The sequence below is a fragment of the Haliotis asinina genome, chromosome 14 (genome assembly GCF_037392515.1).
Source record: "Haliotis asinina isolate JCU_RB_2024 chromosome 14, JCU_Hal_asi_v2, whole genome shotgun sequence".
NCBI lineage: Eukaryota > Metazoa > Mollusca > Gastropoda > Lepetellida > Haliotidae > Haliotis > Haliotis asinina.
Window position 1 is genome coordinate 30,203,273 of NC_090293.1, and position 12,810 is coordinate 30,216,082.

At 41.4% G+C, this 12,810-nt stretch overlaps 1 protein-coding gene across 1 annotated transcript in view; it reads right to left on the minus strand.

Moving 5' to 3' along the window:
- LOC137261453 (glycogen [starch] synthase-like) overlaps positions 1-12,810 on the minus strand; it is a 38,890-nt gene that overhangs the window by 5,554 nt on the left and 20,526 nt on the right. The window contains exons 4-13 of the mRNA XM_067799204.1: positions 8,584-8,769; positions 7,178-7,322; positions 6,082-6,199; positions 5,334-5,454; positions 4,776-4,942; positions 4,474-4,552; positions 3,428-3,541; positions 2,880-3,006; positions 1,837-1,994; positions 699-800 (exon numbers count right to left, since the gene is read on the minus strand). Coding sequence (XP_067655305.1) covers positions 699-800; positions 1,837-1,994; positions 2,880-3,006; positions 3,428-3,541; positions 4,474-4,552; positions 4,776-4,942; positions 5,334-5,454; positions 6,082-6,199; positions 7,178-7,322; positions 8,584-8,769 — 1,317 coding nt within the window. The remainder of the gene's footprint in view (positions 1-698; positions 801-1,836; positions 1,995-2,879; positions 3,007-3,427; positions 3,542-4,473; positions 4,553-4,775; positions 4,943-5,333; positions 5,455-6,081; positions 6,200-7,177; positions 7,323-8,583; positions 8,770-12,810) is intronic.

Sequence of the window (12,810 nt, forward strand, 5' to 3'; positions counted from 1 at the left end):
TCCAACTGTTTTACTAACCTCTGCAACTTGGCATCATTGCCAAACTGTGAAGCAAGACATAAAGATAATATGCAGGAGTTGTGACTCTTGACATTCTTCAATCTGTTCAATACACAAAGCTCCTCACACTGACCACTCTTTGCAAAACTCCAATGACATACTATTGCTGCAACCAGTCACAACTCGTAGTCACAAGTCACAATGTGCTTTTACAACCATGTCTGGAGTTCAACCTTTAACCAGTTGACCAATGTTTACAAAAATGACAGCTTTAATGCAGAATCGCCAGCTTTTCAGATGGCTTATTCATGTCTTGTCAGTTGTACATTATATTTCATATTGATACTCTTAAATTCATTACAAAATTCATTGCTAGTAATATCCTCAAATCTTCATTCTCATCATTCGTCACAATATGGCTGAAATATGAAATAGTGCTGATATGACAATAATTATTCACTCTCTCATTGTCAAGATAGCTGGTTTTCTGTTTGTTTGCAAACATTCATAGTAAGTGCCGCAAATATTTCTGGCACTAATATATATGTCAGTACATTCTAGGCATGAGTGAAAATTTCTTGTTATTTCTTGTTATTAGAATCAGAACTGGTGACAGTATTGACTCCAAGAGAGTAATGGAGATGTCTGTCTGTGCATCCTTCTGTCCTTCCTCTCTGTTCGTCCATGAATGTACTTACGATGCCTAGATTCCTCCAGTCGAGTAGTTCACTCAGTCGCTCTGTGCGGTTTCTCTGTATAATTCTCTGTCTCCGCGACAGACATGTGAAGTCAAACATGTGCTGTAATACACAAGAAGAAAACAATGAGTATCTGTCCAGATCTCACATGTTCTCAAAATGGTAAACTTGTGACCAGAAAAATACATGTCAGTGTGTGGTGTCCTTAAACACAGATACATACGCGAATAACAAACTCGTGAGTAGCGAATTAATGGCCATAGCGAACTGATTTACTACCCCAAAGACCCAATTACCGACATGATTAGTGAATGATTACACGATACCATTTAGAAAGTGGTCAAATGTAACATATGTCATATTTACTGAGAAAGTGAAATCCCAAATATGATATATGTGGCATGATTAGTGAAGTTACACAGTGTCAGCTCAGTGTCAGCTCAGTGTCAGCTCAGTGTCAGCTCAGCCACTTAGTGGCATACATCAACCTTATAGGTGCCAAATCAACTTTGTTTGATGGTAATTAATTAATTAACAAAACAAACATATTGTGTTTAAATGCTTGACTGGTATACAGGTCTTCAGTTCCCTCTAGTCTTTGTTAAACATAGTTTAAGTTTAAGTTATATTTGTTGAGATTGTTGTGATTGTTAAACAGGTTCTAGCTAATTTCTGTGAATGATAAAATCATGCTATGTCAATGTACAAGAATAAAGATTTGTAGCCTCAGCATATACATCTCTACATCTGTGCAATCCAAAATTGCAGTCAAACATACATGGCACACTGTGCCACCCTTGAACACAGACCCACCCATGCCAGTATGTGGTACCTTTGAACACAGACCTATCCATGCCAGTATGCGGTACCCTTGAACACAGACCCACCCATGCCAGTATGTGGTACCCTTGAACACAAGCCCACCCATGCCAGTATGTGGTACCCTTGAACAGACTGACACATGCCAGTATGTGGTACCCTTGAACACAGAAGCACCCATACCAGTATGTGGTATCCTTGCACACAGACCCATCCATGCCAGTATGTGGTACCCGTGACCACAGACCCGCTCATGCCACCTTACAGGACCATTGAGCACAGAACTGCTGAATCTTCAAAAAACAGATTGAAGACCTACCTGAGCCAACTCCTTGATCGAGTCCTCAGGACTCTTGAACCTCCGGTCTATAACGTAGATACCATAGGACTTTGGGTCTGCTATGTGTTCATTCATAAAGCAGCCGAAACCAGACAGGTTGGTGGAGATGCTGGGGATACCCATCACTGTGCACTCCGCTGCAGAGACGAGGGAGACAGTAAGTAACAGCAGGGAAGGTCCAATGATCATCAAGTCTGACCAAGATAAACTAGGGATTCCCAACTATTAAGTTTGGTGTCTATTATTCCTAACTTGTCTCTTGGCATAACTTTCAACTAGAGTAATAATAGGGCCTGTGAAAAGGTCACAGAACTTCATGAGATCTTAGTACTTCTGGTGACAAATGACGTTTCATACCTTTACAAATGGTCTAATGTTGTCAGTTGACAAATGGTCTAATGTTGTCAGTTGACAGTAAAAAACTGATAACATAACCATTCCCACATTGGCCAATTGTCAACAGCTGTGACAGCCAAGCATGGTTGTACACTTGGTCTGGTCTAGTAATGCTATGTTTGTCAAGAACTGGTTTTTGAAAATATGCTTGTCACTGGAAATATGGTATGAGAAGTAAGCTGGAAATCGCCTCTCATATCGCATGCTGGCAAGCACAAAGGGAGCCAGGACGCAGCTTAGTACCGAAAGTAGTGCCTCCCAAGACTTACAGATCCTATATCATATGAACTATCATATGTGACTTTGGGAGACACACCATCCTTCAGTAGAATAATGGGATTGGGTGTGACACCATACAAACAAAGAAGACAGAACATCGCATCCATCACCACCACTCACATCCATTGGACCTGTGAAGATCCAGGTTAGAATAAGACTTGCTCTTCACTAATGGGATCGAGTTTTCTTCCCTGACTTGGTTAACACATTTCATTGCAGTCAGTAGACCAATGATAACGCTATTGGTCACTGGACTGTCTTATTCCAAATCGATTATTTACAGACCACCACCATATAGCTGCAGTGAGTGGCAGTATAAAACTCTATCTGATGAAGATGCTTCCTACCTGGTGTGTATCCCCACGGTTCATAATAGGAGGCGAAGACACCAAGATGACAGCCTCTCACAAAATCTTCATAATCCAGACCAAAAAGTGGATTAGTGGAATTAAGAAATTCTGGATGAAATATGACCTGGAACAATAAATTACACATTAGAGGAGGGAAGCTTTGTTTCAAAGCAAGCGGAGGCACAATTCTTATGGTCCTTGAAACAGCTCGAGAAAACATGTGGGTTATAGTCTGGCATTTTACTTCAGATGGAAAAACCAATTAAAAAAATACCAAATCATATTGAAGTCAGTTCTTATAAAAAAAAGGAACTTTACAGACTCATAAGTATTAAAACACAAACATTTCATTACTGGTGACATGATTCAGGTCAATAATGATGACCACTACATCAAAAATGTGAAAACATCAGTCTATATATGGGCATGGTCTGTTACTGAATCTCTGCGTTTTGGAAACATTAACAAGACTGTATGGGTATCCAAAGGAAACGATACAAAATTACTTGCACTATATTTTTTTTGCTTTGGCAGAAACAGATTACCTTAACCCTATCCTCTCTCTTGTTAAATAGCTGACATCTCCGCAGAGCGTTGAGGACCTTGTCGTCATGGTCGTCGACTACATTATGAGTACATATAGGAGGAAGACTGTGACGCTGAAACAGACAGACAGAAAAATGCAGGAACAAATTGGAAAGAACTACAATAGTAAGGGAGAATCCATTTGAGTTCTGTGGGTTCTTCATTGACAGTCTTCCAAAACGTTCAAGTTTGTTTAATGGACATATACAAACATTGATGTATATATTTAACAGATATTTATTATGGTGCTTAGTAAATAAACATTATTCATCCAACAGATGAAATAGATGCTCTATAATATATTGCACATGTCTACAATTGACCGATTCCGTGTTGTTTAATGTGGTACTCAGCCACATTCCAGCTATATGGTAGTGGTCTGTAAATAATCCAGTCTGAACCAGACAATCCAGTGATCGACGTGATCATCAATCTATGCAACTAGGATACGATGACATGTGTCAACCAAGTCAGCAAACCTGACCACCTGATCTCATTAGTCAGTTATTGTCAACCAAAATGCTATTAATAAAGGAACACTTAAGCATATATCACTAAAACAATTGGCACCTACCTAGCAATCCTGCAATTGTCTAATGTTTAGAAAAGGATGTAGGTATTTTACGTAATCATCATAATGTGGTAACGTGTGGTGGGATTTGGTGAGTGAGTCAGTAAGCTTTAGTGAATCTAACCCAGGTTTTTGGTGTTATGAGTGAATGCATTAGGTTACCCCTCTTCTACAAAGAAATGGGTTTTTAAGTCAGATTCAAGATTACTGTACTTTCATAGCGACCTGTGTACATATGTGTGTGGTTGTTAGTACTAGTCCAGACCAATGCTAGTTCTGTAGCTATAGCTCTAGTGGATCCATGTTTCAGTTTACCAAGGAAACAGCAAGAGACATCATTTATTGTCAGTAGTTTTGACACAGGTTTGGGCTTGGATGTACAATTACTACTACACCACCAGTCACATGACCGTGCCAGTACGAACTGTGACCTACTTGTGCTGCATATATACATCTCTTGAGTTTCACCACATCATCCTGTTCGAGGAGGTCATCGCCGTTAGGTATACTGCCCCTGTAACATACAGACATGATTCACTAGTATCTCTGTAAATGCTGTCAAACCTGTGTTGGTGAAACCAGACACCATTAGGATTAAGGAACTCCACGTAAGAAAGACTGAATCCGACTCCACCAATCCACCACCAAGTTGCATATCCATAAAACTGTATTCATTCTTCATCTCTGTGACATACAAAGGCATATCTGAACTGACTTTGTAACAAACACACTCGTACCTTAAACAGATTTCAAACATCCTCTTCCCGACAGAGTTCTGTACATGTTGCACCGTTTCCCGGAGCTGCTTGGCAATAGCCTGACCTCTGAGTGACTCCACGTTGAAGTTGTTGGTTTTGGCTGGGAGGATGAGAAATGCCACCACGGTCACGTCACTCCCTGAAGCCTGAGACAATACACAGGGGAACATTAGTGTTCCACAATACACAAGGGGAGATAAGTCTTATACAATACTCATGGGGAGATAAGTCTTACATATACACAGGGGAACATTTGTGTTCCACAATACACAAGGGGAGATAAGTCTTATACAATACTCAGGGGTTGATAAGTCTTACATATTACATAAGGGAACCTTAGTGTTACACAATACTCATGTGGAAGATGGCATATTACATTGGGAAGATAAGCCATATAGAGGAGCTGGAATACCTTATATAAACACACAGCAAAATACACATAAAAGCTCCCATCATGACTGTATGACAGAAAATGCTGTAAGACATAAATTTATTTAAACCTTAGGTTAAGTTTAAAACTTAAAAGTTTTACTGTACCTTCAAATAATGGTTCAGTCGAGCAAGTGATTCAATGAACATGTCCACTCCCTTGTTTGAAAACTCATACCGGCCAGCTGTGAACACATACAATGTCTTATCCAGGTTGAAGTCATAATGCCTGCAACACAACACAACACCATTATGCTGACTGTCTCATGGGATTCAGGATTTTGGCACCAATCATTTGATTTGCAGTAGAGACCTGAAATTTTCTTTAGAAAGCATGTTTGTTAGCTACAGAAGTATATCGTAAACGATGCAATTAAGCCAACATCAAAGCAATGGTATAATGGCATCTCGTCCAATGACATCACAATCCATTAAGAACGATATCACAATCTGATAACAATCCAATAATAATGACATCATGAACCAACAACAATGGCAGCACGATCCAATAACAATGTTATCACGATTCAAAAACAATTGTACCACGATCAAATAACAATGGTATCATGATCAAACAACAATGGCATTACATTCCCATAACAATTTCATCACGATCCAATATCAATGGCATCATGATCCAGTAACAATGGTATGACAATCCATTGAGAATATGAACAGATAACAATGGTATCACAATCTGATTATAATGACATTATGATCTGACAACAATGGCATCATGATCCACTGAGAATATCATGATCCGATAACAAAATATTTGAGGTAACTGGGCAGAAACTACTGTCAGACTCCACAAATCCGTTTATGCTTTCTGTGTGAAATATAAATGGCAACTGACCCATAAAAGTGACCACGAACAAACTCATGTAGTTTCTCCTTGTAAACAGCATGCAGGTTTTGAAACTCGTGGATAGCGCTGAACTTGATCACGTTCAACCCATTGGGTGTGATCACATCTGGAAATAGATTGACACATATACATGGCAGTGCTGTCAAATTGTTAGTAGTTTCAAAAACAGTTTGTGTCCGAGATTGAAAGAGTTTGGTTTTATGTTGCTTTTTGCAACATTTCAGTAACAGAGTGAGTGAGTGAGTGAGTGAGTGAGTGAGTGAGTGAGTGAGTTTGTTTTACTGCCCTTTTAACAATATTCCATCAACATCACAGCAAAGGACACCAGAAATGGGTTTGCCACATTGTATCCATGTATGGAATTGAGCCCAGGTCTTCGTGATGAGCAAACACTTTAACCACTAGGCTACCACACTGCCCCAAATATAATCTGGATATATCAGAACACAAACAGATACCTGCAGAAGGAATAATGCAAACTGTACACTGACGTGGATGTATTATTCTATCTGATTGGTTTGAACACCCTTTGAAGTAACCTCATTTCTCTGTATAAGTGGTAAAGCAAGCCAAAGATGGCCCATAAGTAAAGTGAGTGAGTGAGTGAGTGAGTGAGTGAGTGAGTGAGTGAGTGAGTGAGTGAGTTTAGTTTTACACCACACTCACTGACTCAGCAATATTCCACTCATTTCTAGCTATGGTGGTGGTCTGTACATAATCTAGTCGGGGCCAGATATTCGAGTAATCAACAGCATGAAAATCGCTTTGCACAACTGGGAACCAATGACCAAGTTTCAACCAAGTCAGCAAGCCTGACCACCTGATCCCGTTAGTCGCCTATTTAGACAAGCATGAGCTATCGCGCGGGTCTTCATGGGTCCCCATATATATAGAATAAGAGAAAGAATTCTGTTCTAAGTGATGAAACATCCCTGGTGGTCAATAACATGAGCAATGCTCCACTGTCAGGTATGTCAAAAGAAAAAGACACCCAATACTTAAAGGTAAACATTTTCAACAAGCTTGACCTATTCTGACCCATTCTCAATCACAAGGACTAACAGACATAAGAATCCATCCGTACCTGGTTTGCGTGTAAGTAGATGTTCTGCCTCTACGCCAGTGATGTCAGACACAGTTGTGAAGATGTGGGCACAGTGGACGGCCGCCCGCTCCATACAGTACCGATGGTAGATCTGTCTGTCTCCTGCTTCTTTGTCTAGATTGAACTGTGGAACAAGAACGATGACTGGAAAACATCTTTCCAAACCATCATCAAGTTCACATTGAATATCTGTTAGAGTCAAACACTCCTGTGTCAAACTTTGTGTGTCAAACTTAGGTTGCCTCAAAATAAAGGCTTGCGACCTTAAAACTGCTTCTTTAGCGATCATTTTGTATTGATGTCCAATCCAGGATAACTTCTCTGAGTGGCACTTTAGAAGTTGGAAAGTACAATAATGAACAAACTTTATAGATGAAGACTTCCTTTATTTCATGAGTGCAATGTTTTGATACAGATTGATACTGTTGACAACTTCATGATTGTCGTAAAAGCAATGCTAACAATGGTAAAAGAATCTGTATCAAAATGTTGCATTCACGAAATAGAATGAAGTTGCTATCCATGAGGTTTCTTCAATATCAAACTCAGATAAAATGAACTGTTTACATAGTCCATAACATTGAGTGAGTGTGGTTGGTTTTACTCTACACTCAGCAATATTCCAGCTATATAGCAGCGGACTGTAACTAATCCAGTCTGGACCTGACAATCCACTGATCGACAACATGAGCATTGATTTATGCAACTGGGATACGACATAGGTCAACCAAGTCAGTGAACTTGATCATCTGATCCTGATAGTTGTATTTTACGACAAGCATTGGTTATTGAAGGTTAATTCTAACCCAGATCTTCATGGGTTTCTGTCACTGTATTTTTTTTATGAAACCTCACTGACTGTGTGACATTATGTTTGTTGCTTAACGCCAGCTGGGTAAATTTAACAACAGAAGATAAATATAAAAAAAGAAACAATCAATCCAGTGATTAAAATTGTGAACCAAAATTCATGTGTGTATGAGAGAGTTTTAGTTCTACATCATTTTTACAAAATATTCCACTTGTATAGTGAGTCTTGTTATTGGGGAACAATACTAGCTTGGAATTATCACCAACAGAGCAATATTAGGTACGTTACCATGACAACATCACATTAAAATTTCAAGAGCACACTTGAAGCAAAATCAAGATGAAAAATTCTAATGATTTTCTGCAGCAAATGACCAAAGGGAGACAATAGAGAGCTACACCCTTTTATAGGCCATTTAAAACAAATATTAACAATCTGAAATAACAAAAAAGATAGCAGTATTAAATGATAAACAGAACACACAAACTACATACAGAGGATATGTGATCTGAGTGTTAAAAAATTATCTAATTCTCATTCTCAACCACATGTTTATGCAGTGGTAATGTCTTACACTGTCCAGGTTATTGTAGAAGTCTAGTTTTCCAGCACACAGGTATCGACCCAGGAGTGTGGCGTGAGTTGTGAAGATTGTGCTGACGTCCAATTTTCTGGTACGGGTGTAGAGGAGACCCACTCCGGCCAACCATTCATGGAAGTGACAGATCACCAAGGGCTCGCCAGGCAGACGGTTACGGAACTGGAAGAGATAGCATGGAGACCTTGCACTTGAGCAGTCATCAATGTGGGACAAAGTGAAATGGTTTGGTTTTACTATGTCTCCAGTGATATTTTAACAATGACATGACAGTGGGACATTCAGTATTAGTTGGGAAGGTTTGGCCATGCAGACACTGTACAAACCACAAGGTCACAGTTAGATGTTATCATTGATCATTTCTTACAGTCCTGTTATCACTCTCATCAATCATTTGCGTGTTTCATGTACTACAGAACTTAGATACATCTATTGTTATTATGAGTGAGCAAGAAAGTGATATCAGTTTTGCGCCGCACAATATTCCAGCTAAATGGCAGCAGTCTGTCTACAATTGAGTCTGGATCAATTGAGTTGGTGATCAACAGCATGAGCACTGATGTACGCAACTGATCTACGGTGACATGTGTCAACCATGTTAGCAAGCCTGACAACCTGATTCTGTTAATCACCTCATACGACATATATGGGTTACTGAAGATTAAAACTGCCCTGGGGAAGTTGCGGTGGCTGAGCGGGCTAGGCGGCTGACTTTGTGTGCTGGCGATTGGGTGCCTGACTCTGAGGGTGCAAGTTCGAATCCCGGATGGGACTCAACCAAAGAAGTACTAGAATTTGTACTTTACTAAGAAAGTGAAATTGCAAATATGACACGTTCCACAGGGAAGGTTTGGCCAAGGCCAGATTTTCCCTGGAGAAAGTTTAGACCAGTGAAGAAATGCTTGTCTGTCAGTGAATGAATGCAGTTGACCACCTGTCAGCAATAGTCTTGCTGATTGAGTGAGTATATATGGTTTAGCAATATTCCAGCAATATCACAGCAGGGAAAACATGATATCTAATTAACACATTGTATCGATCAAACATGGGTCTTTGACATAACTGGCATGCTTCTCAAGCACTTTGATGGTTAAACAGCAGAATCACATTTACTGGCTATGGTTAACTTCTAGCACTTTTTGAATGTGTGACCACAAGCCTCTTACAACCAGCAAAGACTACTTGCTTAAACACATCAGTAATAACATTTACAGTCCATCTGGGTTCAAATAAGAGCTGCAGTTTCCAGAAATTAAGGGGATGTCTGCGCTGTCACCCCTCAGTATGGAGAGTGAAAATAGAATAATGTTACATGACATGTTTGCCCAGGCACAACAGTAGTATAGGGAATGACAGTTCTGGCTCACTTTCAAGAAATGTCTCTACAAAGCCTTATTTAGTAAATAAGACGTTGGTTGGGCCATTAGCTCTTGCTACTATTACCCCTACTATAAAAAAGTTGGCGGTAATTACTGTGCCTTGGTAGGAGGTAATACTGTGCCGTACGGTACGATCAATAATTCTTCTCTTACAAATCCCCTACCCGGCCCATCCCTCAAGTAGTACAAGTTAGGTTCGTCGGCTTTTATATCCACTTTATCTATGTTGTAAGTTTTGACTGACCATATAGGATCGGTGGCTCGCTTACGGCTATCGCCCTCGTGTTCCCCCGGCTGGTATAGATACCTCACTAGGGCCCTATCTGGTATCTGTTTCTCCTTCCCACGTAATGGAGCGGCCGACTTTGCAACTATTGATTTTAGTTTGATAGCGTCTGCCGGTTTCTTACCGGTGAGACGGGTGACTTCATGGTTGATTGCCGACACCACCTTGGGTAACCTCGTGACCCATTCAGTCGATCGTTTTCCAGGGGTGGCCATCTCCCTAGCATACTGATAGCCGAACAAGCGCTCAGCCAAAGTCCTATTAAATCTCTCAACTATGGCTTGGCTGCGATGGGCTCCGGCCGTGCCACGTCTGACCTTTGTATCGTGTTTGGCTAGCAGTTGTGACACGGCACCCATGAACTCCCGTCCGGGGTCAACTTGCAGCTCTGTTGGCCACGTCAGCGGGCTGCGTTTGTATATGCGTTCGAATCCTCTGGCTACCTGGGCCGAATCTTTCGTGGTCAAGGGTTCGGCTTCCTTGTAACGACTGGCTACATCCACTACGGTTAAGGCATACTTGTACCTCTTGTCGTGGGGTAGGAACAGTAGGTCTGCCTGGTGAATGCTATTAGGTATGTTAATACCGAACCTCCTTCTAGGCACGTAGCGTGGTGCCGGTAAATAGATCTGCCACAGGGCTTGTTTTTCAAGCCACGCTTTGGCTTCCTCCGGGGGTACTCGCGCTAGTTTAGCTAGCTTATCTACTGCGCTTTTCAGCTGCGCTATTTTTTCATGTCCATACGCGTATGTGTTTATACCATCAATAGCTATCCAACGTTTTGTGTCCATAGGCGACAGGGACGTCTTGTTTATAGTCAGTCCGTATATCTTATGTCCATCACTTCTAAGTGTGTTCATTTTATGTCTAAAGGTACGGGTCTTGAACAGGGCTTCCTTGAATCTGGCGTGTTTGATGTGTTGTTTCACCACATACTTCTTAACCCCCTTAGCCTTCCGGATCTCACTATTATCGGCTTTCAGTATGGAGTACATCTTAGGTCTCAAACCTATGTACTCGGCTATGGGCGTGCCAGCACACTCGTCCTTCATCTTACCTAGGACCTTTTTATTTACCGTGCTGTGTAGGGCATGGGTCTTAGGGTAGTCGCTGGTGTCGTATAAATCGAGGTGTTTTTTCATGTCCTCGTACACGTCCTCGGTTCGAATCTCCATCAGCAGGGAATCCGTGTCAGTGTACAGTACTTCACACCTGTCGCCGTACTGTTTCTTGAGCTCGTTGTAGTAAAAGTCGTACATCAGGTGTTTGGATAAATCGAGGATGCTCATCCCCACGTAAACAGGCCGGTTGAATTTTATGTGGCTTTTCTTCATGTGTATGGCAACCAGGTTGTCTGTAAATATTTTATTACGGTTGAATGCCGGACTGGCTATCAATTTCCTGAGCTTGTCTTCCTCACTAGATCTAACCAGCTTCACGGTTACGCGTTTCCTCAGGTTCTCCATAGTCTTACCAAACACCGAGTTATTCATGAGCTTGTAGAGATTTTTCTCAAAATCACTGGTGGCTTTTTTTCGTAGGTCTGTGTTCATTCTGATGTAGGGCTCCATCCATGGGCTCTGGTCGAACATGAGCACCCTGTGTATTTTGGTCAGTCTCATACCCAACGACAGGTACAGCTGTAGGTTGCGATAGTGAACGATGTACTTGGTCTTATTCATTAAGTTAGGCACGAGTTTTTCAACGTCTGTCACACACCCACCTGACAAGTTATGTTGGTACTCAGACATCCAGTCTGGGTTAACCCTCATACGTTCGGGGGCCAGGGGGTAGCTGTTGTGCGATGTGTGTAATTCCTTGGGATACTCTAAGTCAACTTCGAGGATATACCCTTTGTTCGAATCTGGTGCAACCCCCATAACATCAACGTGGGGTACCCATTCGAATCCCCCTGTAGGTAGATACTGACTCATGGCCCAGCCGTACAGGTTGTTTGCGTCGAGGTAGAGAATATGATTGGTTGGCTTGTTAGGATCGTAACCTTTCACGTATTGATTATTTGCTTTAGCGTATCGTTTGGATGCCATGGAAATCCCACCTCGCAAGCCTTTCTCAATGAATAGGTGCATGTCGTAATCTGTGAGCAATTCCAAATTAACTCCGGTCTTTTTAAGCAAGGCGTCCCACGACAGACCTGGGCTGGTGTAATACCATGCGGGGTCGAGTTTATACTGCTTTAAACATGTCTGCCGAAACGTTTCAAACACGTCGGCTAACAGCAGTACATCTGTCCTCAAGTACAGGTCGTGATAATCACCCAGGTTCTTACAACCCAGTTTATTCCATACGTTAGTCGCGTGCGAGTAATCATCTCGTGAGACGGACGCCTCATTCAGCTTGCTATAAAAGCAGTCAATAGGGGGTAGTCTGGTCTCGGTGAACTTGGCCCAACTATCCATGTACTCATAGGGGTACACACCCTTCCTCATAAGCAGGGGTCTAGTCTCGGCGTCTGTGTATCGATCGGTGATAGGGAAGGTATTGTTGGCCTTGACCAGACTGTCGAGTGACGACAGG